At 36.8% G+C, this 27,798-nt stretch overlaps 1 protein-coding gene and 1 pseudogene across 2 annotated transcripts in view; both read right to left on the reverse strand.

The window, feature by feature from the left end:
* USP33 (ubiquitin specific peptidase 33) overlaps positions 1 to 27,798 on the reverse strand; it is a 51,443-nt gene that overhangs the window by 12,751 nt on the left and 10,894 nt on the right. The window contains exons 2-15 of one of the 2 annotated variants that reach the window (XM_019644046.1): positions 21,244 to 21,375; positions 21,000 to 21,053; positions 20,532 to 20,594; positions 19,666 to 19,818; positions 16,642 to 16,744; positions 15,603 to 15,672; positions 12,097 to 12,210; positions 9,028 to 9,106; positions 7,428 to 7,845; positions 4,380 to 4,520; positions 3,007 to 3,122; positions 1,667 to 1,839; positions 1,472 to 1,542; positions 782 to 815 (exon numbers count right to left, since the gene is read on the reverse strand). In XM_019644046.1, the coding sequence (XP_019499591.1) occupies positions 782 to 815; positions 1,472 to 1,542; positions 1,667 to 1,839; positions 3,007 to 3,122; positions 4,380 to 4,520; positions 7,428 to 7,845; positions 9,028 to 9,106; positions 12,097 to 12,210; positions 15,603 to 15,672; positions 16,642 to 16,744; positions 19,666 to 19,818; positions 20,532 to 20,594; positions 21,000 to 21,053; positions 21,244 to 21,375 (1,721 nt within the window). Of the gene's footprint in view, positions 1 to 781; positions 816 to 1,471; positions 1,567 to 1,666; positions 1,840 to 3,006; positions 3,123 to 4,379; positions 4,521 to 7,427; positions 7,846 to 9,027; positions 9,107 to 12,096; positions 12,211 to 15,602; positions 15,673 to 16,641; positions 16,745 to 19,665; positions 19,819 to 20,531; positions 20,595 to 20,999; positions 21,054 to 21,243; positions 21,376 to 27,798 lie in introns of both variants that reach the window. The other variant, XM_019644044.1, reaches the window with a different exon arrangement.
* Positions 26,045 to 26,961, reverse strand: LOC109383508 (peroxiredoxin-6 pseudogene; annotated as a pseudogene).

A 27,798-nucleotide genomic window follows, 5' to 3' on the forward strand; every position in this document is an offset into this window, starting at 1 on the left:
ATACCATTACTTTTTGTCATAAAGAGGACCAAAAGCTGCAGATCAACATTTCCCTGGGGTTACTGCCAACAGACAAGTTTCTTTTATGAAGATTCTAGATTTTATTAAGAGGCCACTATTTTTCTATTACAGAGATTCAAAAAATTTTTTCCAGTTCACTACATCTCAAACATATTTGCCTTCAATTCACCAAATGCTTTTCTAACTTACCACCAAGTAGCCTTAAAAGCCTGAATGTATTACAACAGAAAAGGCAATGAAACAAAGTCATACTTTCCTTGTCTTTCTATTCTGCCATCATACAGAAGGTGACATAAAAGTTGGTGTAACCTTTCTGAATATTACACATATTTGAAACTCTGTACCTTTATATCTACTTTAACTTCCTGAATCTAGCCTGTTAACATGGTAATCCGGAAGAGAATAAGGTGTCATTTATGATGTCAACAGTTAACCTATGTAATGAAAATGTTATGTTACATATCCTAGTATATCTTTTATAATATATTTTGAAAATGTTTTATGCAAAATTATATACTTATTTTATATCTCAAAATATATTTTCACATCTTAGATAAGCCTATTAAATTTATTCGATTTGTGCCTCAAATTTGTTTTATAGAACAACCAACCTCTTTGTTTTTACTAGAACAAAGTTTACTGGCCTTTATTTTTCTAAAAAAAGTGGAATTTTAACTCCACATGCCCAATCCAAATATCCAAGAAAAATGCCATTTAAAATACAAATCATACAACTAAAAGCATTGTCAATGACACTTACTTTTTGCATTTTTCACAACTGTACATATTGTCACCTGAAAATAGAACAGATCTGGTCATTCCTCTCAAATTAAAAGCAAGTTATTTTCTTTTGGTTCGTAATTCTTTGAGTTTGCCTCATGCTGACCTTGCAGCAAAGTAACACAAGGCTGACATTTTTTAGTCTCTGCTCAGGAGTCAGGAGTCAGCTCATAATGTTTACCTTGCCTTTAGCACTCTTCACCTCCCTCTCTTTTCAACCTTGAAAGCCTATCTCAAATAACATCTTTTCCATTTATTCACTCAACAAAATTTACTAGCTGCTTGTTATATGTCCAAGCAAGGTGTTGCACATACAAAAATATTGAAGGAGTCAAAATATTATGGAGGAATTCACAGACTAGTCCAGATATCTAAGTCTTTTCTATTGGTTGAATTTTCCCTTCTTTGAATCCCAGAGCAGTTTTAAGATACCTCACATACCATATTGCCTTGTACTACAGGAATTTGTATAAATTATTTCAGGATATGAATTGTGATATTTATATTTATATTGCCATGATAGATACTGGCACTGTGGCAATACGGGCAAGTCCTATTTTAGCTGCCTTAAAACATAGCTTTTATGAATAATTTTATATTTAGTCCTACTCTTATTTTAGATCACCCACAACAATTTAGCCATAGATGAAAACTGTTCCATAGTTCTTACCTTTTAGTTCATCTCTTGCGAAGAAGGCAGCTAGACAATCTTGCAAGGTTACTATTGGACCCCAAAACCAGCTAGGGACACATGAGACAACAAACCTGAAACATTATTGATAGAAAAAAAAAAAGGAAGTGTTCTGCCAGTACAGCAGAAACAGCAGTTTTAACAATCAATTAATAAAAAAACCTACATACATACCTCTTCACATATTCCATGAAAAAAGCTATCCACCCTTGTGGCGCATATGCTTCGCCACACGATCCTGCTTTGACTATGGAAGTTGGATGACTCGATGAATGCAGCTTAGCAAGGTCTTCCTTGCCAGGAATTGGCAAAGACAGATCTTGAAAGGTCTCGAGGGTTACTGACACCTAGAATTGTTTTGTGTTTTAAGAATGAGATGAAAAAAATCCAGCACAACATTTATGAGGATAGATTGTAGACTTCAAAGATCAAAGCAAGTCATAACAAGCAAAAAACAAAAAACAAATCAAACTGCTTTATAGTGATAAAAACAGCAAGATAAAAATCTGGTACACCTGTACCAGGTGCTGTTTTAAATTTAATCTTTACATAAATCTTATGAATAACTACTAACAGCCTATTAATCGAGGACACTGTGGCACAGAGGCGTACTTCACATCCAGACACTGTAGCTTGAGGTCCAATCTCTCCAGCACTACTGCATTTATTTTTGGAAATGATCTCTTGTGATAGTTTTTATATGTTGTTGTGGGGGTTTTTTTGTTGTTGTTTTTTAAAAGCTATAAAACCTAGCATGTAATTTTTAAATAGCTGAAAACATTTCAGGATAATTCCATCTAAATATCTGGTACCAAATTAGCATACATTAAGATGACCCTACAAAAAGACCTTAGAATTGACTTAAGGTTTTAACACAATTGAAAACTTACTTGTGGGTTCTAAGAGATGTCATTTTATAGTCAATAATTATATTCATTACTGCACTGAAGGAAAACCACTCTTAAGAAAAGCTCAAAGAAACTCAGGGATTTAAATGTATTATTTATTAAAGAACTCGTGATAACTTTAATGTATGCTCTTGTGCATGAATCTCACACTGCCTTTATTATTTGAGCCCCAATCTTACAGTGGGGAAATATTTACAATAGACCAAATGTAGAAGGTACAATCACAGTCTAGTGCCTGTGAATTCCAACAGTTTTCCAGCATACTAATTTCATCAGCTTTAGGAGAATGTGCATTTGTTACCAATTCTTGTTGCTGAGCAACATATCGCCTTTAGATGTGACCAGAGATGAAGAACTGAGTTAATTCTTCCTGTTAATGCATGCCTGTCCAATGATGAGTCAAGACTCATCCTTTAAGATGTTGCTATTACTTCCAAAAAACAAAGTCTACTCCTAGAATCAATTTATACTGATGCAAACACAAGGATTACATGTATAATCATCAGTAGCAAGGAGTTAAACTTTTCATAACATTTTGTCAGTTATTTTTTTTAAAAAGAGCATTTGACAAAAATTTCCTACGTATTATAATTTCTTCATACTCACCCTGTCACAAGTCAGACATTGCACTGAACTAATGATTGTTCCATCAAATATGTCTGAAATAACACTTCGGTATTTCTTGTGCTGTTTTTTTCTCTTTGGGGATGATGCAGATTGAGCTAGGATTGCAAAACAAGTGTAGAAAATTATTTTAAAATTCAAAGTAGTTCCTTTGGCATTTTTCTTCGGAATCTTTAACAGTAAAATTTACTATGCTGAAGAACTTTGTCAAACTACCATTCAAGAGCATTGCTTAAAAATAAAAAATAAAAAAACAAGGAGAAACCAAGTTGAAATAGGAGTGGTTCACTCTTCCCATCTTGACTTCAATCAGAACAGTTTTGCCTTTACTCGTTTGGTTTTTATTCCAAGTAGGAGTATATTTGAAGAAATGATTCTATAATTAAGTTTTTAGAATTCTTTATATGTTCTAGATACAAGTCAACTATGTGATTTGCAAATATTTTCTACCCAACTTATCTTTTCATTCTCTTAACATTATCATTTGCCAAGAAAGTTTTACATTTTTGTCTCTTATGGCTCATGCTTTTGTTGTCTTTTAAAAATTATCTGTCTAACACAAAGTCATAAAGACTTTCTCCTATGTTTTCTTCTAAGAGTTTAATAGTTTTACATTTTATAATACTGGGGCTCTCATACATAGCTAGTAGGAATGCAAAATGATACAGCCACTCTAGAAAATAATTTCATATGACATTAAGCATAAAACTAACATAAAATTCAATAACCCCCTCAGTCTTTATGCTAAACAAGTGAAAACTTATGTTCATAGAGAAATCTGTACACAAATATCTAGCAGACTTATTCATAATTGCCAAAAACGGAAACAATTCGAATGTCCTTCAATGAATGAAAGAATAAATAGAATACTACTCAGTAATAAAAAGGAACTATTCAGACATGCAACAACATGACTGTTATCTCAAATACATTAAACTAAGTGAAAGAAGCCTGTTTCAAAAGACTACATACTGTAAAATTCCATTTATACAACATTCTGGAAAAGGCAAAACAATAGGAATAAAGAACAGATTAACAGGGACAGGGCTTAAAGAGGGGTAGGGGAATGTTCTGATTACAAAAGGAGGCGGGAGGTAGTATGAAGGAATTCTTTGGGATGTTGAAACTATTCTACATTGTTTGTGGTGGAGGTGGTAATAAGAACTAGCATGTGTGAAAACACAGAACTACACCAAGAGTGAATTCTACTGTATGTAAATTTGTGCCACACCTACAAAAAATTTCTACATCAGTTATATAAAATTATGCTTTCAATTTTAAAGCATTGCATAATATTTTATAATTAACACTTTAAATTATCGAAACAAAGGAACCCGAAAAACTGAAACACCTACCTTTTTTTGGTGTGGGTGCCAATCCTGGCCACAAATTGCCTGATTTAGGAGGGCTTGCTGATAAACGTGGATTAACACCTTCATTTGATGGAAGGATCTGTGATGTAGACAGGTCATTCAAATGGACATCAGTAATATATTCTGTAATATTCAAAATTTGTATTATTACCTTTAATAGTAAAATCATTCCACCTGTCAAATAATGGTAATCATTTTAAAGGTTTCTTCATTTGAGATTTTGAACACAATTCAAATTAATAAATGTCAGGTGAAATACTTACTAGAAGAAGTGCTTTCTAAGCAAAATAACAGTGATTTTCCCCCTAGGAATCTAATTAATGTTCGTAACACATTACTGTTGTAGACAATTCAGGAAGTGAGCAGTGGAAGTATAAAGCTAAAGAGGATTGCATGTGTCCTAATTTAGATTTTTGTTTGTTTGTTTGTTTGTTTTTGTTTAGCTGAGCCATCCTGCCACCTGTTGGCAACTCAGCGTCAGCTCAGCTCGGGCCGGGCATCGAACCGCTGTTGCTCAGAGCTCTCCTTCTTGAGCGAACTCTTAACTAACTGAGCCGCCAGGCCAGCCCTCTAATTTAGTATATTTTTTAAAAGATATTTAGGGTGGCTGGCCGAGTGGCTCAGTTGATTAAGAGTTCGCTCAAGAGTGCGAGCTCTGAGCAACAGGGTTGCCGGTTCAGTTCCTGGCCCGAGCTGAGCTGCCAACAGGCTCAGCTAAAAAAAAAAAAAAATATACACACACACACACACACACACACACATACATATATATATATATATATATATGTATATATATTTATATGTATATGTAAAATATATGTATATTTAGGGTAGTTTTCAAACAGCTTTTAAAACACTGTGGGAGAAAAAGAAATGACCTTCCCAAACTAACATAGTAGTCAAAATCTAAGCAAAAATTTGGGCATAAAATAATCAAATTATTTTATTCTTAGTGTGATAAAAGAAAACATACCCCTTTCTCAAGAAAGGATCTTTTTTTGGGATTAAATTATGAATCAAGAAAATGTAAGCTCCATGAGCCCTGTCTTGACAGTTTGCTGTTGGGTTCCCAGTACATAACATGCATTCCAGGACAAGGGACTATGCTAAGTGTGTGATTAAAGAAAGTTGTTTATAAGAGACCCTGAACCAGAATGACGCCACAGATTTTTCCAAGTAATAACAAAACAAATGAGTTTTACTTTCACAGAGACATTTCTCACTATCTCCACCAAGACTGAAAGGAGACTGCATAATATGGGAGGGAGAGAAGAGAGGAGACTGACTGTAGGCCTTTCTGAAGAGAATAAAGTTAATATGACCTAGGCCAGAGATTGGCAAGTGTTTCCTATAAAGATCAGACAGTAAATACTTTAGGTTTTGTGTGCCATATATGGTCTTTATCACATTTTTAAATCAGGTCTTTAAAAAAATGTACAAGCGGGCCAGCAGAGTGGCTCATTGGTTAACAGTTGGCTTGGGAGCACGAGCTCTGAGCACCAGGGCCATAGGTTCAGATCCCACATGGGCCAGTGACACTGCGCCCTCTACAGCTAAGATGGTGAACAATAGCTCGACCTGCAGCTGGGCTGCCGTGAGTTGCCAGTGATGGCGTAGGCTGCAGTGGGGCTGCAGGGGGCTGCCGTAAGCTACCGTGAGTGGCCGGCAGCCAGCGTGAGTGGCCGGCAGCCAGCGTGAGTGGCCAGCAGCTGGCGGTGAGCTGCCGTGAGCCGCCATCCAATGGCCAGCGACCGATCTGCCTCAGCCGGGAAGAGCGCAATGATCACAATAACAACATGGGCCAGTGAAGCGACGTCCTCCACAACTAGACTGAACAAAAGGACAGAAACTTGTCTGTTCCCCTTCCCCGATTCCCCAGAGCTGTTCCCTCCCCCAATTCCCCAATAAACTCTTTAAACAAAAAATGTATAAGCTCAGATCCCTGATCTAGGTCATGAATTAGTTACTATGTACAAGAACATACCTGCTAACCAACAAGGAAGGTTTCGACAGCAGACTAAGCTAAGTCTTTCAATACTGACATCTCATATATTTATTGGCCAAACTTCTAAACATATCTAAACTCCTAAACATAAGGGCAGTATAATTAAGGAGCCTAACATGTTTTCCTAACTATGAGGCATTTATGCACAGCTGAACCACAAGTATTCCTCTGGTTAAGGAAACATCCTTTACCTCAAGGGAATTTGGGGTTCATTCAAATACCTAAATATATTGTTTAGTAGTTCTCACTTCTGAGTAATTATAAAAGACAATAAACATTTTATGTTGCTTGTCTTCCACTTATGTAAAGATCAGAAAATTTGATCTTCTGATGGTTTAATTTTATGTGCTTTGGAGAACTAAATACCACAATAAGAGAATATAAGTTAACTCTTGAAGAAATAAACGTAAACTGCAAAGCAATCTAGCTAAACATCTTTCATTTGACCACTTGCCCTTTCTCAAAGGAACACTGACTGGTATTAGAATATAACATATAACAAGGTGCATTATAGTTAACTAAACTCCTACACTAAAACATTTACCAAATATTCTATAGCTGATGTGACTCCAATGATAGCAATCTAAATCTAATAGTGTATAAGTTTAAAAAACTGCAGCTGGATTACTTTGCTTTTTCCCAGATCTCAACAGAATCTGCTTAAAATAAACACTAACTTAACACTCACATGCAAATATTGCTAACTTCCACTGGAAAGCCCAAACATAACAACTATCTAATTGCCCGTCTTCAAATTAGTATGGCTGAACTATGTCACATACTACCCACAAAATATTAAGCTAAAGCTATTAATCATTCTATTTCATTTTTATTATGTTAAATATAAACTGTGAACATTAACATATAAATCAGAAATGTTTTAGTCATGTCATGCTAATTTTCTCCTTAAAAAATCTGAAAATGATGAAATTAACAAGTATATCTTAAGTATATACAAATATAATATCTTATACCCATTGTCTACCAATGAAACACTATCATTTTCAAATTATTAAAATGGTCACCTGAAGCTCTGCTGTGTATTTGCACTTTGACAGTTTCCTGGTTGTTGAAGTCAACCGCTTCAGATACAGAGTCTCTATCTTTATCTAATTCTCCTTCAGAATTTACTTTATTCATCTTATTGCACATCTTCTCTTTCTGCCAATCTTTTGACATTTCTGAATTGTTCTCATCATCCTGAATTAACATTGTTGTTTCATTATTATCGTCAGAAAAACCTCTAGAGCCATTGTCATTTTCAGCTTTATCACTGCTGTTACAAGATTCGCAGGACTGAAAATCTACATCTGATTGGCTCTTGTCTTCTTCCATGGTCTCCTCAGTTGTTATCATTTGAGGGTCTTCTTCTACTTCCATGACCTGTTCTTTCAATTCTTCATGAAGCAGATCCATTAAACAACGAAGAAATTCTTGAGCATCCTAATATATAAGCAACATAAGTATTAACACTTTATTAAAAATATGTGTACATATGTAGAAACATAGGAGAAAATATACAAAGTGTGGTTATCAACTGATTTTTCAATGTGTAGCAATATACAGAGCAAATAGAACTTTGTAAAACATAAGACATTAGAGGGATGGGAAGCACTAAGTTCTAAAAAGTTATGTAAATAAAAGTAATTAAAAAACTGAAAATGATCTAGAGGTCAGCTTTTAGTTTTGCTATTTTTTAAAAGTGGAGGAGTAATGTATAAAGAAAACATGGATTTGCCTCATGTGACAATAAGGATTCAGAGAGATGTCTTAAATTCAAATATTTTATAAGATTGGCTTAATATTAGAGCTTTACCCAATCTTATACTTTATCTCAAAGAGAAATCTTCAATCAACCTGAAATGCTTAATGAAAATACAAATTTGTAGGCCCCAACTTACATCTCCCAAATCACAGTATCTGGTGATCCAGGAATTTGCAGCAGAAAAAATTAATAGGGAATAAGTGTTGTTTTTAAAAAGAATATATGTGAGGACCAAGTATTAATATTAAAAGATATTATATAAAGCCACAATAATTAAAACTGCCATTGGTACTGATACAAAAAAATACAGGTCAATGAAATGCATTGGAAAGCCCAGAAACAAACCCTATTTTATACTATATTAAGGTAAGCACAAAAATTAATAAGAAAGAAATATTTTAAGTCAGATAAGAAAAGTCTTAAATCTGTAGTTTGGTACAATTTGTTAGCTGTTTGTAAAAACAAAATTTGGATCATATTGTAATAATATGTATTGAAGAATTAATTTTTTAAAAAATGAAAGCGTAAAATATAAAAAAATAGGTGAAAATTTACCTCTGGATGTGGAACTTTTCAAAGCTAAAAGCACTAGAAGAAATATATTGACATATTTTTCCAACCCAAAATTTAAAATTTCTAGAAAATATAAAATGAAGATAAAAGTGGAAAAATATAAGTAAAAAATAAGGGGTTACTATTCTTGGTAAATAAAGATGCAAAGAGCGAAAAATCACAAATAAATGGACAAATAAAACAAATTACAAAAGAAGAAATGTGAATGACTACATAACATAATGCATATGGAATTTTTCAAATTTTTAAAAAATTAATATTATGATTAAAAAGCAATGAAGACTTACTTGCTGAGAATAGCCTCGAAATGTTGGATTTACAGTTTTAATTCCTTGAAACAGATTAGTAGGTACAACAGATCCTGGCCTGAGGAACGAAAACATTTATGATTTTTAGTTTTTATTTTAGAAATTAGCAATCAAGAATTCAAGGTGTTAAACTGAAACGTGTTTGTGTTTCAAAAAAATCATTCAAATTTGCCCACTATTGTTTCACAGTCTTGTCAGAACAGCTTATTACTAATATTTAAGCTATATTTTATTGCTCTCCTCCCTAATGAAATGATCATGCTTTACTATATGACTTCTGAAAAATACTTCTAATTACTTAATTGCTTAAAATCTCTGGATAATTAAGATAAATGTATCTAGTACACTATATAAAATTTTAAACTCAGCCATCAAATACCCCACGGAAATAAAAATGAAAAGTAAACTAAATATACTTAGAATTCTGTACTATGACACTTCTGATGTTTAGTAAACTTCCAAAAATATTAAGTTTAAAGTCAAGTTTCAGGACAAAGAAGCTTAAACATAGGAGTTAAAGGCTAGTTCTAGCTATGCAGAAAGGAACTGAGAGAGCCTGTAGCAACACTGGATAAGACCCAATAGGGATAAACAACAATAGAGGATTCTGTCCTTTAACATTAGAAATGTGAATGACATGTACTTCACATCCCAAAATAACTGATTAAAACCATCCTCTTTTTCTAGCATATTGAAATGACAGTAGCAACAAACTTTTGTTTAACTTAAAACATTGTGGACCGGTGATGCAGGTTTGCATCTATACATTTAAATGCCCCATCCTCGATATGTTAAGAAATAATCTTAGTAGGGAGTCAAATATCGCAAAGAAAACTGAGGTACTTGTAAATATTAAAACCTGAGGGTCCAGCTGAATGGCTCAGTTGGTAAGAGTGCAAGCACTGAGCAGCCAAGGCAGCCGGTTCGATTTCCACATGCACCAGTAAGCTGCACCTATACAGCTAAGATGGTGAACAACAGCTCGACCTGGAGCTGGGCTGCCTTGAGTGGCCAGTGACGGCATAGGCTGCAGTGGGGCTGCAGTGGGCTACCGTAAGCTATCATGAGGGCAAGCAGTCGGTGGGAGCTGCCGTGAGCTGCTATGAGCCACCGTCCAATGGCCGGCGACCAATCTGCCTCAGCTGGAAAGAGCACAATGATCACAATACCAACATGGGCCAGTGAAGCAACGTCCTCCACAACTAGACTGAAGAACTAAAGGACAACAACTTGTCTGTTCCCCTTCTCCCAATTCCCTAACACTGTTTCCCTCCCCCAATTCCCCAATAAAATCTTTAAGAAAGAAAAATGTTAAAACTTGAAAAACTACTGAAATATTTACATTAGAAATCATTAAGATCCCAAAGCCTTACATAAAAGTGACGTTTAAAAAAAAAAGATTAAATAGGGCCAGCCGAGTGGTGTGTTGGTTAATAGCTGGCTTGGGACGCCAGCTCTGAGCAGCAGGGCCCCAGTTTGGATCCTACATGAGGACCAGTGACGCTGCGCCCTCTACAGCTAAGATGGTGAACAACAGCTTGACCTGGAGTGGGCTGCCGTGAGTCACTGGCAATGGCGTAGGCTGCAGTGGGCTCCCATAAGCTACCATGAGTGGCTGGCAGCCGGCGTGAACGGCTGGCAGCCAGCGTGAGCTGCCAAGAGCTGCGGCTGTCCAATGGCCGTCGACCAACTGCCTCACCCAGGAAAAGTGCAATGATAATACCAACATGGGCCAATGAAGTGACATCCTCCACACTAGACTGAACAACAAAAGGACAGCAACTTGTCTGTTCCTCTTCCCCGATTCCCCAATGCTGTTCCCCTCCCCTAATTCCCCAATAAAATCTTTAAAAATAAAAAAGATTAAATAAAGATAGCTTTGGTGATTGTTTTCTAAGGGGTAAGGTTGGATAGTTCTTAGGATCCATTAAAAAGAACTAATGGTAAAAGCAATTTTCTGAATAGCTCTAAAACAAAATTAGTAAAATATTACAGCAAACAATTATTGTCCCAATGCTGCACTTTAGAGCATAAACAGAAAAATAAACATCTGCACAGATATCTACGGTCTGATTTTGGCATTGTGAGAATGCCTACTCTTGCATTAGAACTCAAGTTTTGAAGTACTCAACATGGAGGAGGAGGTCGATAAGCTGGAACTGATGTTCCAGAAAGCTGACTCTGATCTGGATTACATTCAATACAGGCTGAAATACAAAATCAATACTAATCATCGTGATTCAGCATGTGAGAAAAATCCAGTTACGCTCTTAAAGGAATTGCCAGGAATAAAGTCTCGATATCAGATTTTGCATGCACAATTCCAATTCCAGGGAGATTTAGGAAGGCATCTTGTTAGCACTTGATGACTAGAGTAGGGTAAGGTGAAGGAGGAGATTGGGCCTGGGTGACTAGACAGTGATAACTTTCACAAGAGAGGAGACTATAAGAAGGGCAGATATATGAATAAATTTCAGTCAAAGGGATGGAATGGGAATAAAGGGGTTAAAAATATACATGCACGCACTTAGTCTTGTAATTTCAGGCAAGGAAGTCTCTTCACAATATTTTGCATCTGTTTTTTACGTAATCAGGATAACTCCTGTCCTATCATAAATGAATGTTCATGTACTATCGGTCAATCAAATGTGAATGAGCATACTTTGGAAATTAAAGGATAGAAAAATATTTGTATTATATATTTTATATATATATATATATATATATATGTTATATATATATATATTGGTCACATTATCAGGGAGACTGCTGTGACCTAGAGTTCCCATGAAACCAAACTTTCATATTAAAAAAAAACAAAACTAAAAACGTAAAAAGTTTCAGTAACAGGAGCGTCAACAGTTTAACACTGTACCTCCAGTCTGGATGCTTCATTTGGATGTTCAGTTTCAAATATAACATGCCCCAAAGTGAACTAGTATCAAATCGGTCTCTTCTACTTTTTTCAGCTCTATAAATGTACCTGCATCCTTCTAATACTTATATTCATTTAAAAACATGAAGTAAACAAATGTATTAAGTACACACCTGCTTTTATGCCACAGCTCTGTCATCAGTTTGAGATAACTTTTACAAATGGCTGGTTTCTTATCTGTCCGAGCTAGTCCTCCACAATCAAGAAAAAACTGTGTCAAAGGTGGGCTAATTTAAAAAAAAAGAAAAATATTAGAGTGGATCAAGCTTAATACTGACTGCCTTCTAGTCATTCAATGAATTAACAGTACAGAGAGCCCTGTATCTGTTATTTCTTTGCTCTCTTAGTTTTGCATTCATTTTTTCATATTCTCACTCAACCCATTCTTTTCAGATTTGACTCGATCATATCAGAGTCCTCAGTGCTGCCAGATCCAGTTAATACCTTTCACTTCCATCTCAGTACCATGTCACATGTGACTTACCCCTCCATTCTTCAGCAACCCTTCTCTTAACCGGTGTAACGCACTGTTCTACTTTTCTTCTTTAACTCTCTGACAACTCTTTTCCCTCTTTGTTATTCTTTCTGCTTTTACCAGATATCTAAATATCGGAATTCTTCAGGACTTGATCCTATGACTTTTCCTCTTCCCTACATACTTTCCCTGGGTGACCTTAAATTTTCACATATGCCAATGACAGTCAAATTTATAAAAGTCAACTATCTCATCTAAGGCTCAAATTTATATCAAATGCCCAAACTGATGGCTATCTTAGGCATGTCAAATTCAACATGATCAAAATTTAACTTTCAAGTGAATCTGCTCTTCTTCCAAGCTTTTACATCCCAGTAAGTGGTGCTATTGCTATCCATCTAGTGGCTTGAATTAGCAACTTTTAAAGGCAATATAGTCTTTTATGAGCTTGGTTAGCTTAAGGGAACCTCCATAAATCTATTCAGTTATAGAAAACTGACTGGAAAAAGGACCAAACCCTGGTCTGCAATACACTGGCTTCCCTGCAAGTGAAAACCAAAAGAAAACATGGGTAGCTAGCTATACTTATATTAGACAAAAAAAAAACAAAAAACTTTAACTCAAAAGCTGTAATGAAATAAAGAAGGTCATTATACAAGGTGTGATAAAAAAAAATACAGTGAATGCTGCTGCTGAGTGCCATACAATGGAAAGGCAGGATCTTCAATATGGGAAGCAGCACATTGAACCTTAGTAACAGTGTGTGACAAGTTTCAACTTGTTTGATCCAGTCAATTGGATGTGAGCTATGGTTGAGAGCAGTTGTGTTTTAAAGTGTGCCATAGATCATGGATCATGAACAATGCGTTAACATGAAATGGCAAACAGTTTCATTCTCCATCATGACAACGCTCTGTCACACATTGCTTCCAGTACAATTTCTGTTAAATAAAAACATTATGGTGTGTTCTCATCCACCTTATTCACTGATCTGGCACCATACAGCTTCTGGCTCTTCCCCAAAGTCAAAATGATTGAGGACATCAAGGCAGCCACGACAGCAAAACTAAAGACACTCACAAAAGAGGACTTCCAGAATTGCTTCAGAAAGTCGCAAGAATGATGGGATAAGTATGTTTGAAGCAAGGCTTTGTGGGGGGAAAGGGCGATAGGAGGGGGGAGTGGGTATTTTGAGGGAGAGTAATGGCAATGTGTCTTTTACTGTAATAAATTTTTTTAAATTTAAACATTCACTGTATTTTTTATCACCTTATATAATGATAAAGCGGTCATTTCATCAAGAGGATAACATTTATAAATATTTATGTACTCCATATAGGAGCACCTAAATATGTAAAGCAAATACTGACAGCTCTGAAGGGATAAATAAACAGCAATACAATAATAATAGAGGGCTTCAACTCCCCACTTTCAACAATGGATAGATCATCCCAAAAGAAAATCAATAAGGAAACACTGAACTTAAACTACACATTAGATCAGGTGGACCTAACAGACACATACAGACCATTTCATTGTGCCTCTACTTTGTAGGACTATGCTTAAGAATAAAAGAAAATCTGAATGTTTTATTAAAGACTCTCGACCTAGAGAAAAATATATTTTCATAGGATCTCCGAACTTAAAGTGATTTGAAGAATTAATTTAAGCTCATTTTCTAGATGTAAAAACAAATAACCTGCTGAAAGACATATGACTACCTAGGATCTAGGCCAGGAAGAGCAGTCTTAGGAAATTACAGGCATTAACAGAGTAAACGCACTGGGACAACAATGGATTATGTCTCAACCCAGTTTCTTGCCTGCTCTAGCTTGAGTTACTCAACAAGAAACAGGAAATAACTTTTTTCAGGAATATTTACATACTTAGTTTTAGTTAATCCACATAATTTCCTTAATGGGGGCATTTCAGAAATTGAGGGGGCGTTCTTAAGTGTTGAAGTGGGAGAAGAAAGAAATACAGCCAAGGATTTATGGAATCCAGTTGGCCAAAAGAACTGAAAAGAATTAACTTCCCCATATTACTATTAATATGTATTTATTTTCTCCTCTCACTGCTTTTTTTTGAGACTACAGTAGTATTATTTTCTGCTAAGAGTACCGTATTTGCCGGCGTATAAGACGACTGGGCGTATAAGACGACCCCTAACATTTCCACTCAAAATACAGAGTTTGTTATATACTCGCCGTATAAGACTACCCCCTCTTCCGCACACCTTCCACACACCAAATAAAAGGTAAAACAATATCAGATTTGATTTGGCCCACTGAAGTGCAAACAAGCGTATTGTATTTCGTGTCACCACATAACCGTTTTGGCGATGTTGAGCCACCATGTCTGCTACATGTTTTTCGAGTTCTGGCCAGTGTGGGGTGCCTCTTCTTAATGCACACTTACCCCTTGGCATACTCTTTAATGCTTTCTCATTTGATTTCCAGTCCCGAACCATCTTTTCTGTTACTCCATATTGTCTTGCAGCAGCACAATTATTATTTTCCTTAGCAAAGTTTATAACTTTCAGTTTAAAATTTGCATCATACTTCTTTCTTTTGGCTGGTGCCATGATAGGGATGATAGGGGTTTGACTGGTCGACATTTTCTATGCTGTACTGTACAATGGTGCAGTATTGTGGTTGGCTGTTGGCTGTATACAAAGCCTGATTTGATTGGTCCCTGCTCCCTGTTTGCCCGCCCTGTCACTATAGCAGTCTGGTCCACCCTTGCATCAGCATCTCCCTGGGACCTCACTAGTGCGCAAGTGCGAGCTCTTCAACATTCTAACAGGCACCATGATAGCGCAAAATCGCGAATCTTCAATGCATATGTAAAGAAATATACGGTAACCCGAATTTACCACACTCGCAAAATCGCACACAGCCGAGCATACACCCAGCAGCGCTGCTGATGCCTGAACGGTATGTGGAATGAAGTGGGCGGGCATCGGGAGGCCACTGCGGCAAGGGGCAAGCACTATGGGCAGTCTATCTGAAGTGTACCTGGCATATAAGACGACCCCCCACTTGGAGGCATATTTTTCAGGGCCAAAAAATCGTCTTATACGCCGGCAAATATGGTAACTTTAAAAAGCTATACAAACAAAACAAAATTAACTTCTTGACTTACCAATTAGAAAGAGCCTGCAAAGCTGCATTCATATAACAAGTATTCCCAATATTTTTCAAACCTGTAAGACCTATTAAGACAAAACATAAATCATGTCATTATTCAATAATGCAATTACTCAATTTTATAAGTGTTTACTGAATACATAATTATGTACAGTATTATGGATCCCAAACTATGTTAAGAAAATACAAAATACATTAAGGAAATACAAAAAACAACTTGAACAATACAGAGAGGTCAGACTTATACCAAAGTGTTAATTTTCGAATAATTATTTAAATATACACTTAAAGGATTTAAATTCTAACCTTACTTATACAGATTGTTTATACAAAAACCTGTAGGCTTTGGTAAAGTGATGCCAGAGAAATCAAGCATTACTCAAAGTTGTCAGTTTGATTTTTTTTTGCAAATACAATTTTATTTGGCCAAATTTCAGAATTTGTTTTTTTTTAAGATTTTTTTAATTGGAGAATTGGGGGAGGGGAACAGTGTTGGGGAAGGGAACAGACAAGTTGCTGTTCTTTTGTTCTTTAGTCTAGTCGTGGAGGACGTTGCCTCATTGGCCCATGTTGGTATTATCAGTGTGCTCTTCCCGGGTAAGGCAGATCGGTTGCCGGCCAATGAACGGCTGCTCACGACAGCTCTTGGCAGCTCACCCTGGCTGCCAGCTGCTCACACTGGCTGCAGGCCACACACAGTAGCTTATGGCAGCCCACTGCAGCTTCACTGCAGCCTATGCCGTCACCAGCGACTCACAGCAGCCCAGCTCCAGGTCAAGCTGTTGTTCAGCATCTTAGCTGTTGAGGGCGCAGCATCACTGGCCCATGTGGGATCCAAACCAGGACCCTGCTGCTCAGAGCTGGTGTCCCAAGCCAGCTCTTAACCAATGTGCCACCCGGCCGGCCCCCAGAATTTTTGTAATTATCACCTGTCAAGTTCCTTTCACCTCTAGATTTTGAAATTTTCACATTATATTTACTAAAGAAACGGGCAGTACCATATAAAGAATGAATATACAGAAGAATTATTTTACCTCTTGCCTTAAGTTCATCTTCTTCTTCCACTTCTATGTCCAGATCATCAAATACAGCAACCAGAGGAGTTTTTAAGGTTGTGTTACTGGGTATTTTAAAATCCTTGATAACAGAAAAGACAGCAGAGTTGAAAAAATCCTTAGATTAAAAACTTTTTTAAAAATTTTATCTCAAATACATCTATACTCTAAAAATTAAGAGATGTGATTTTTAAGAGAACTCTAAGTATTTATTATCAAATAGAATAAAATTACATTTATATTTTGAAAGTAATAAAGATCTATACTAGGTAATAGCATATCACTGTACCTTTATTAACATAGGAACTTGGATAACAAAGCTACTTGTGACTTTTCTGAATTTAAATATAACACCAATTCAGTAAGATCACATTACAGCTACAGAGACCTAAAGTGCACATGGCCTACACTGTCTTTTCAGGTTTTTCTAACTTTTTACAGGAAAAAAATATTAAAGCTTTTCCATCATAACACACCAACTTATCTGCAGACTTCTACAATCTCTCCTGATACTTGTTACTAAACTTATTTTACATCCTTTTTTATGCATATGAAATAATTCACTTGTTTTAAATAGTAATAAAATATTCCAATTTATTTTTTTTTAAGATTTTTATTGGGGAATTGGGGGGATGGGAACAGTGCTGGGGAATTGGGGGAAGGAGAACAGGCAAATTACTGTCCTTTTCTTCTTCAGTCTAGTTGTGGAGGACGTTGCTTCACTGGCCCATGTTGGTATTGTGATCATTGTGCTCTTCCCAGCTGAGCAAGATCAGTCACCAGCCTCTGGGTGGCCACTTACAGCAGGCTCTTGGCAGCTCACCCTGGCTGCCAGCTGCTCACGCTGGCTGCCGGCCACACACGGTAGCTTATGGCAGCCCACTGCAGCAGGGGCTGCAGCCTACGCCGTCGCTAGCGACTCACAGCAGCCCAGCTCCAGGTTGAGCTGTTGTTCAGCATCTTAGCTATGGAGGGCAGTGTCACTGGCCCTCATATGTGGGATCCGAACCGGGGCCCTCTGGCGTCCCAAGCCAGCTCTTAACCATCGCGCCACTCGGCCGGCCCTAAAATATTCCAATATTAATTCCCAAGAATTGGCTTAACTCAGAGGTTTCTACTGGTGACCTACTGGTCAAATGCTAGCCCACACTGTTAAAAAAATGACAAAAGCAAAACTTGAGCTAATATTTTAAAAATGGGGAGAGCACACATGAAAATCAGATTTTGCAAGGTCTCTTACAAGAGCAGAAGATCAATATATATGGAACCCATTTAGTTGGAGGAGGAAACTGAACAGCAATATGCACTTAGCATGTGCTCTGGTTCTCCAACTTATTATAGCATTATTCCACCTCTGTAATGCATGCATGTGGCCTAATCATCAACCCACTTTATACAATTACTTTACCTTTCCTGGCATCTGTAGATATTGAATATCTGAGTAGGCCCCATATTCTCATTTTGTTGTATTTAAACACAGAGAAGTATAAAGACTTAAAAAAGAAAACATTCCACATCTTACCTCCTAGAAAAAATTCTATTAGAGAAATCTTGATAATATTTGAATGGTTTCCAATATTGTTATTTTATAATTAATGCTCTGATGAAACTAGGTTCAACAGCCTATAAATTTTATACCTCTAAAAAAGTCTGTACAAATAACTTTTTTCCTCTAGTTTCATCAACAATGGATCATCAGAAAGTTGCTTGAAATTAAATTCATGTGTTATTATAAATATGACTAATCAGAATTATTTACAAGCCATCAGAAAAGTAGCAGCATATTTATTCAACCAGATTCAACATTCACTTAAGAGTCTGCAATCTATTCCAGCAGAAATGGTAACAAATGGCTGTTTTAACTTACTTTTCTTTAGTCAGTGATGATTATTTTCTCAGTGTGTTTTTATTTGTACTTCTTTTTGAACTACCTGCTTTTATTCTTTCAGCCACCTTTTGAATGATGCCCCTTATTGTTATCATTTCCTTATGTGATTCAACTTTTAGTTATCACATTTTGGTTAATAATGTAAGAATGTTCAAGAAAACTTATTTTCAAACTACCAGTGCACTCAAAAAAGACAAAAAACACATTTCTGAATGATAAACACATATCAGTGGGAGAAACAGTAATGGTGGTGATTTATTACCTAGAACCAATCAACGGTGAAATTAGAACTGCAACAAATATACCCTGTCTAAAGCCTAGTTACCTTAGGTTATATAATGTGTAAGGCAAGCAAATTCATTATCACAAATGTCTACTATCACAATGTAACACAAAGATACAACAGAAAAGTCTAAGAGAGATGATATCAAGGACAAGTATAAAAATACCATGTGATTTCTATAACACATATGAGGAAAAAACTCCCTAATGTGTTAATTAAACTATATAGAGCAAATGATGATTAGAATAATTTAGAAGACAACTATTCTAATTTTTTCATTTTCCTTTTCCTTTTCCTATTTTCTTTTTTGGACTGGGAAATTCTCAACATTAAGTGATCAATCTTTGCAAGCCCATACATATTTTGTAACCAAACATTGATGCTAAGCTTTAACATATCCTATCTGGTTTTCAATAAATTATGAATGTTCACTGTGATACAAATGGGGGTGGAGAGGGGAGAAAAATGAAGAAAAGGTAACTGCATTAGTATGTATTTGTCATTCCCTATCAAAGAAGACCTGCCACCTCTCTTAACATCAGATTTGCTAGAAAAAGATAAACACTATTTAAACCAGTTTGTTTTTTTTAAAGTTTTTGTAACACGTCAGGTGCTTTGCCATCTTCAGACAGGTAGCTTCTATCTCACCCTAACCTATTATTCTACAGAAGAACAAAGGCCAGCCTTAATGTTTGAATTGAGAAAAAGAGGTACATTATAGATATTTTTTAAAGTACAGGTTTGGTAGGATTTTCTTAAACTTTAACTACATGATAACTTCTTAAATTATTACCTGAAAATACTTCAAATTTTAATTAAATTTAATTATTACCTGGACATTATTTTCTTGTGTTTGGTGAAGCGGTCTTACATGAGGCAATGAAGGCTGAGTTCCTAATTTCCTATCCAAAAATACTTCTTTGCTGCAAGCATAACACCATACCCGAAGAGTGGTAAGGTTCACAGTTAGATAATGCTTTGTCTCCTGCATAATTTCATGGGAGATGGGGAAGAGAAAACAAAATTAGGTATAGCTGAAAACATGTCAAAAGATCATAGAAGATAAACTACTGGCCTTTGATGAATAATATACTCAGAAGAGAAGAGTTAAACTCAAACACCAAAAAAACGTTCTTTCGATAAACTGCTAAAGTATAGTAAATAGTAACAATATCTAAGCCTACTCTAGAAATTATTCTATTGTCATTTTTCACCACTATTCATTATAAAAACAAAACACAAGAGTATAAGACTCTGCTTTGTAGTTAGCAAATAAGCATAATACAAGAAAATAATTGACAGTAACACAGTAATTATTCTAGGAGATCAGGTAGAAAGGGAACTCCAATGAAGATGTGCAAGAAAAGGTAATATGAGTTGAAATGAAGTTAGCCAGGCAGTGTCATAAGCCGAGGCATCCACTCCTGACTTCCATCCCCATACCCTCGTAATATTCCAGCTGTCACCACCATACATGAGGAGGTATACTTCTTAAAACATTACTCTAATTACAACCTCATTCTAATACTGATCATCTTAGCAATTCCCCTCCCCACCTTTTAGAGAATATAAGCCAAGGTTTCATTCATCTTATATAAAAAGGGTCAAATTTCAAATTACAACTTTGATTTATAATGTTGGATTTCCTTCAGGCTCTCTTTTAAAAATGTCTTGCATGAAAATTTTCTATATACATACCTGAGAGTGTATGGTGCTGTGATCTACCTGTGATTCACCACAGCCAACATATGAACATCTATTCTATAATTATACAAAAAGGAAAATAAGGTATTTTATAACGTGTTGATTTATAGTAATAGCATTGCAATTACACTTACAATTAAGTTTTGATCACGCTTTTAACGTAATGATTAAATGACTTTCCATAGTTATTTTAACTAAAAGGTACTAGGCACAAAAGAATATAACCAGAATATTTCTAAGCTGAAAGCTATGTCACCTCTAATAAAAGGCAAGTATAAAATATTTTAGTGATTTACTAAAACTCTATGAAAGCACTGTAAGTTAAACCCAAAGTTGAAAGTTTAATTGTCATCAATAATGTTCATTTATAAAATCCTTTAAGTGTCAAAAAATCTTCTAGTTATCCTTATTCACATATAAATTATTATAATATCAAACATGAGAAGAAACATATATATATACCTCCAGGCACGCCCAAAGATTTGGTCCTCTGACTTTACAATCCTGACAAGTGCCCTATGAAATAAAAATCACATAAACAACATTATCATTATATTGACATACCCAACCACATACAATTCACTAATAATATCATATATAAAAAATTGGGACTCAAGAACATAGAGTATTGTAGTAATTTATAGAAAGCACATGTTCGGGAGAAAAATAAATATAATTTTTTAAGGAAGGAAACTTATGATCTTACATGAGATTTTTGTATTAAATCTTCTTTCGTTATTTCACCAACTGAATCCAAATGTGGACAATGATTTCGAAGAGCTGACATTTTGTTAGAAATTTTTTCCTGTTTTCCAACGCTTTCCAAATGAGGTAATAGCTATAGAAAAAAGTCACCACAAAGTTAATTTTAAAATGGTAATATATTAAAATAAGAGATAATAAGAAGCACACGTGTTTACAAGTTCGCCCTACAAAAGAGTATATTTTCAAATATACCTGGGTTACTTTCATAATTGAAGTTAATTTGAACATTGAAAATTTCTCTACTAACATTTTATTAAAATTGAAGCCTATGAACCAATGTAAGTTTGTTTCTTCATCATGTTAACTGTTTTTTCCCCTTTCTCTATCTCATGTTACTTTTTAGAGATAAATAAAAAGAAAAAAATTCAAGTTTTTCAATTTCAGTATTTCTATCCTTAAAAAAAAAAAATTAACCCTTAAGATGGAATAGAAATTGAAAAGAAAATCCAAATGGAAACCATTTTCACACTAGCAGCAGTCCCTACTGATAATATAAATGAAATTGTCTGGTATCCTACCAGGATAATCACTTTATATCAGAGTTTTTCAACCTTGGCATCACTGACACTTCGGGCCACATAATTCCTTGTTGTGGGATGCTCTTCTGTACATTGCAAGATGTTTAGCAACATTCCTGCTTCTACCCACTAGATGCCAGAACACCCTCACCACCACTCTGAGCTTTATTACTATACAGCATAAAATTATGTCCTGTAGAGGCAAAATCATCCCAGATTGAGAACCACAGTATTGTATGACCAACTCTGAGGTAGGTACCATTATTATCTTCATTTGCATCTAAGGCTAAAAAGGAAAACCTGACTGAGTTCACATTGTTAACATCTGGCAGAACTAGGATTTGAATCTACCTATATATCTATGGCCAAGTGAAAGAACTCTGAAGTCAAATAAACCTGAGGATACCAGGAAGAGCAGAATGGCATGCATACCCAACTTATGGGGTTACTGTAAGGATTAAATGAGGTAGTGTGTGTGAGTGTGTGTCTATGTGTCTACACATACACTTATACATAAAATTTTATTAGGCACTTTGCATCATCCCTTTATACAGTTTTGTTTTGTTTTTAATATAACCAATAAGGTCTGATACCTCCTTCCCCCAGGAGACCATCAGTTTAAAACTGAGGTAGTTTTTTGGGTCGGCCAAGTGGCGCGATGGTTAAGAACTGGCTTGGGATGCCCAAGGGCCCCGGTTCGGATCCCACATATGAGGGCCAGTGACACTGCCCTCTACAGCTAAGATGCTGAACAACAGCTCAACCTGGAGCTGGGTTGCCATGAGTCGCCGGCGACGGCGTAGGCTGCAGCCCCTGTGGCAGTGGGTTGCCATGGGCTACCGTGTGTAGCCAGCAGCCAGCGTGAGCGGCCAGCAGCCGCAGTGAGCGGCCGTCCAGAAGCCGGCGACTGATCTGCCTCACCCGGGAAGAGTGCAATGATGGTGCCAACTTAGGCCAGTGAAGCAACGTCCTCCACAACTAGACTGAAGAACAAAACGACAGCAACTTGTCTGTTCCTCTTCCCCCAATTCCCCAGCACTGTTCCCTTCCCCCCAATACCCCAATAAAAAAATCTTAAAAAAAAAAAAAACTGAGGTAGTTTTCCAAATCAATTATAATTTTCCCAATTTTCCTAAGAAGTTTCCTCAATTCCATTAAAATAATCAGAAGAAAAAGTGCTTTTTCAATAACAATACATACACTTAATTTCCTCTAAGATATCACAATGTTATAAACATAACCTATGAGAAAAAGAATGATAGGAATACTATAAAGTCACTAAATTTTATCTCCACTGCAAATCTGATGAATTATAGAGCTAACTGATATACAGAGTGATTTCCAAGTAAAAGTCAAGTCTTATTCAGTATTTTTATGTCTTCTTCAGGCTGTACATTCTTAATAACAGGGCTTTTCATGCCCTTGTTTCATCTTTGGGGTTTGAAAACACTGGGAAATAAATAAGAAACTTACTAGGAAAGAATAAACAGTTATAAATGTGCTGAAACTTTAACACATTAGAAAAAACATTAAATCAAATAATGATCCAATATTATAATGCTACCTACAAAATACAACAGGAATCACTCTGGGGTTAATAGTAAATAAATAATTATTTCTAAATATTACATTATTACATATTAAATAAGCCATGCTCCAAACTTTCAGAGCATGAAGTTAAACTTAAAATAATATTTTCCATTTCTTATTTACTTGGGGGGAAGGTTTGGCAATCTTTCCCACCCATTTCTCATTTCCTTTTGTGGTTAGATATCTCTTCCCTCTTATCCAATTACTTCCACTGCCAGCCATGATGGGAGTAACAGGGACCAGATTTACCCTCTCACCTTAACTAAAAAGACAAACAAGATATACAAAACAATGGTTCTCAGACATTGGACAATACGCAGTACAAGACATTGATCCCTAAGAAAATAAAAACAAGATGACTGCCCCAACTTACTGCCTGAGAATTTCCAAGCCACAGTACAAGTAGAGACAGAGTTGAAAATTCAGGTAAGCCAAAGTGGCTAGACATCACAAAGCAAACTAACAGAGAGGAAAGAACTGAAAAGACTGCAAATAAACTCACAAGGTTTGTAGAGGGCTGCCATTAAGTCTTCAGCTAAATACTGATTAGTACATGCATGTGATTAAGCTACCCTAAGCAGGAGAAAGAACTACTGGAAAGGAGTAGGTAAAACAATTCTCAAAGCCAATACAAGTTTGTTTGTGTTCCCACCAGCCAGAGTTTTAAGACTTCATAATATAGAGGAAATAAAATAGAGTACTCAGAAAGGTCTGCCTTAAAAAAGCTCAAAAGTATTACAGGGTCAAACTGTTCCCAAAGAACTTAACTGTGTCCCAGAACAAAGTTAAAGGACATCTAAAGGAATGAAAAAACTTAGCACCTGACAACATGAAAATGACAGGATCTGGCATCCGATCAAAAATTATAAGGCATACAAAGAAGGAAAAAGAGACCCACAAATAACATAGATGACAGAATAAAGGATACACATGCTAAGGAGAGATATGGAAGATAGAAAGAAAAGAAAAAAAAGACACAAATCAAGTTTCTAAATGTTTAAAAAAATCATTGTCTGAGATGGAAAATAGAGTGGATGAGATTAACAGCAGATTAGACAATTCAAAAAAATAATGAACTTGAAGACATAGCAAAAGAAACTATTCAAATTGAAATAAAGAGAAGATTGAGAAAGCTAAACAAGAGCATTACTCAGCTGGGTGCAAAAGTCCAAATATGATGAAAACTAAAAACCTACAAACTAATGCAATATAACAGACTTGAAGCACAAGACATATGAACAAATTATACCATGATACACCAAAAAGTTGCTTAAAACCAGTAATAAGAAGAACATCTTAAAATCAGCCAAGAAAGACCCATAATGTATACTAGAAACAATGCAATCCAGAAGACAGCAGAGCAACATCTTTACAATACTGAAAAACAGTCAATTTAGGAACCCATAACTAGAAAAACATCTTTCAAAAACAAAGGCAAAATAAGAACTTCTTTAGACATACAAAAACTAAAAGAAGGCCAGCCAAGTGGTACGTTGGTTAAGAACTGGCTTAGGACGCCAGAGGGCCCCAGTTCGGATCCCACATATGAGGGCCAGTGACACTGCCCTCCACAGCTAAGATGCTGAACAACAGCTCAACCTGGAGCTGGGCTGCCGGGAGTCACGGCGTAGGCTGCAGTCCCTGCTGCAGTGGGTTGCCATGTGCTACCATGTGTAGCCAGCAGCCAGCAGCTGCCATGAGCAACCGTCCAGAGCCGGCGACTGATCTGCTGCCGGGGAAGAGCGCAATGATGGTGCCAACTTGAGCCAGTGAAGCAACGTCCTCTACAACTAGACTGAAGAACAAAAGGACAGCAACTTGTCTGTTCCCCTTCTCCCAATTCCCCAGCACTGTTCCCATCCCCCAATTCCCCAATAAAAAAAATCTTTAAAAACAAAACAAAACAAAAAGAATGTAATACCAGCATACCCGCACTATAAAACCTGTTATGTATGCTTCAATATTTTTCCATGCTCATATAATCATACACAAATATACGGTCTTTTTTTGATCAGTAATACTTTGACATCCCTCTGTGTCAACTTTTTCATGTATACACATGTCATGATGCATGCAGTGCATAAATTAATCAATTAATTATTCAATCAATGGACATTCACTTTGTTTCCATAATCTGCCATTAAAAACATCCTTGTAAATATAACCTTATAAGAGTCAGTTTGCAAAAACAGATTTTGCAAGATTATGTTCCAACAATGCTAGACAATTTACATTTCCTTTAATACAAGGAAATACCATTTTCTGCACAGCAGCGCCATTTTCTCTACTAGCAATAGATAATTTTTTACTTTTGTCATTTGATTCGTATATCTCACCAGTACTTTAATTTGCATTACTTGATGGTCAGTGAGAGTGAGTGTCTTTTCATGAATTTTACGACCTCCTAGATTTGCTCTTTTATTAACTGCTTCTTTAAAACGTTTGTCCTTTTTATTATTAGGTCAACAGCCTCCTCTTGTAAAATTAATCCTGCCTTCTACACTGCAAATACTTTGTCAAACTATTTGTTTAAGTGTTTTATTTTTAATTTTGGTAAAATACACAAAAGCATAAATTTATCATCTTAACCATTTTTTTAGTGCCATTTTCATTTAATAAGCCTATATAGCAACTCAAAGACCTTGGCTGTGATTACACCGGGATGTTTTTATGGAATTGCTATAGGAAACATGATTGGCAGTTAGCATCCTCTGGCTCACTGTGCTAAGCAAGCAGCTCCAGCACCAACTCCTCAGAGAGACCTATGGGACGTGTAGTGTAGTATATTTCTTGCCAGATAGGAGCTCTTTGGTAAAGGCTCCTTTAGGGAAAATTTTCTTGGCTTCCTCTTCAGGGACGGTTGGAAGGACCATCATGCTATCTCCATTCTTCTACTCAACAGTGGTGGCGATTCTCTTTTCCACTGTCAGCTGGAGAGAAGTAACTACTCTGAGCTGCCCGAGACAGCTGCATAGAGGATGGATAGATTGTTTCTTATCAGGACCAAAAATAAACACCACAGGAGCTGTCACAGGCATGCCCTGTTCATCCTTCTCTGCTGGGTCCAGCATTCCCAACAGGATGGTGAGGGCCCGATGCTTATCATCAATGGTGGGAAAAGGTTAACTTTTCTGTGGGATCCTCACCATTTGTAAGCACTGACATCCTTGCTCCAGGCAAGATGGTCTTCAACACTGTCTACTGAAAGGGCAATCAGCTTAATTAATGTTTCTCTTGGCAAATTCTGGTGCCAGCTTTGCAGCTCTGCCAAGCTCCATGGTACACACTGGGGTAAAGTCCCAGGGGGAGAGAAGGAATGCCCCATGAGTCTCCAGTCATGGAAACGGATGCCGCAGACAGTATTATTGGCAGTGAAGTTGGGAGCCTTGCCAGGGAGACCTCTGGGTATGGCAGCAGCGGCGACAGGAGGATGAGAAGCAGCAGAAGCAGCAGCAGCACCCATTAGTCAGCTGGTTCTGGCAAAACAGGTGCTACAGCGGAGTAAGTGGGGTTTGGAGCTCATCTTAACAATTTTTTTTTTTAAGATTTTATTGGGGAATTGAGGGAGGAGAACAGTGTTGGGGAACTGGGGAAGGGGAACAAACAAGTTGCTGTCCTTTTGTTCTTCAGTCTAGTTGTGGAGGACGTGCTTCACTGTCCCATGTTGGCACCATCACTGAGCTCTTCCCGGGTGAGGCAGTCACTCGTCGGCCATTGGACGGCCACTCACAGTGGCTCACAGCACCTCACGCCAGCTACTGGCCACTCATGCTGGCTGCCGGCCACTCGCGGTAGCTCACAGCAGCCCACTGCAGCAGGGGCTGCAGCCTACGCCATTGCCGGCGACTCACGGCAGCCCAGCTCCACCTGGAGCTGTTGTTCAGCATCTCAGCTTAGGCAGCGGTTCTCAACCTGTGGGTCGCGACCCCTTTGGGGGTGGAACGACCCTTTCACAGGGGTCGCCTAAGACCATAGGAAAACAAAAAGATATTTACATTATGATTCATAACAGTAGCAAAATTAGAGTTCTAGAGTAGCAACGAAAATAATTTTATGGTTGAGGGTCACCACAACATGAGGAACTGTATTAAGGAGTCGCAGCATTAGGAAGGTTGAGAACCACTGGCTTAGAGGGTGCAGCGTCACTGGCCCTCATGTGGGATCCGAACCGGGGCCCTGCTGCTCAGAGCTATCGTCCCAAACCAACTATTATACAATGCGCCACTCGGCCAGCCCTCATCTTAACCATTTTTAAGTGTACAGTCCAGTAGCATTAAGTAAGTATATTCACACTGTTGGGCAACCAATCTCCAGAAATCTTTTTTTTTTTTTTAGATTTTTTTTAATTGGGGAATTGGGGGGATGGGAACAGTGCTGGGGAATTGGGG

Source organism: Hipposideros armiger, unplaced genomic scaffold (genome assembly GCF_001890085.2).
Source record: "Hipposideros armiger isolate ML-2016 unplaced genomic scaffold, ASM189008v1 scaffold_84, whole genome shotgun sequence".
NCBI classification, from domain to species: domain Eukaryota; kingdom Metazoa; phylum Chordata; class Mammalia; order Chiroptera; family Hipposideridae; genus Hipposideros; species Hipposideros armiger.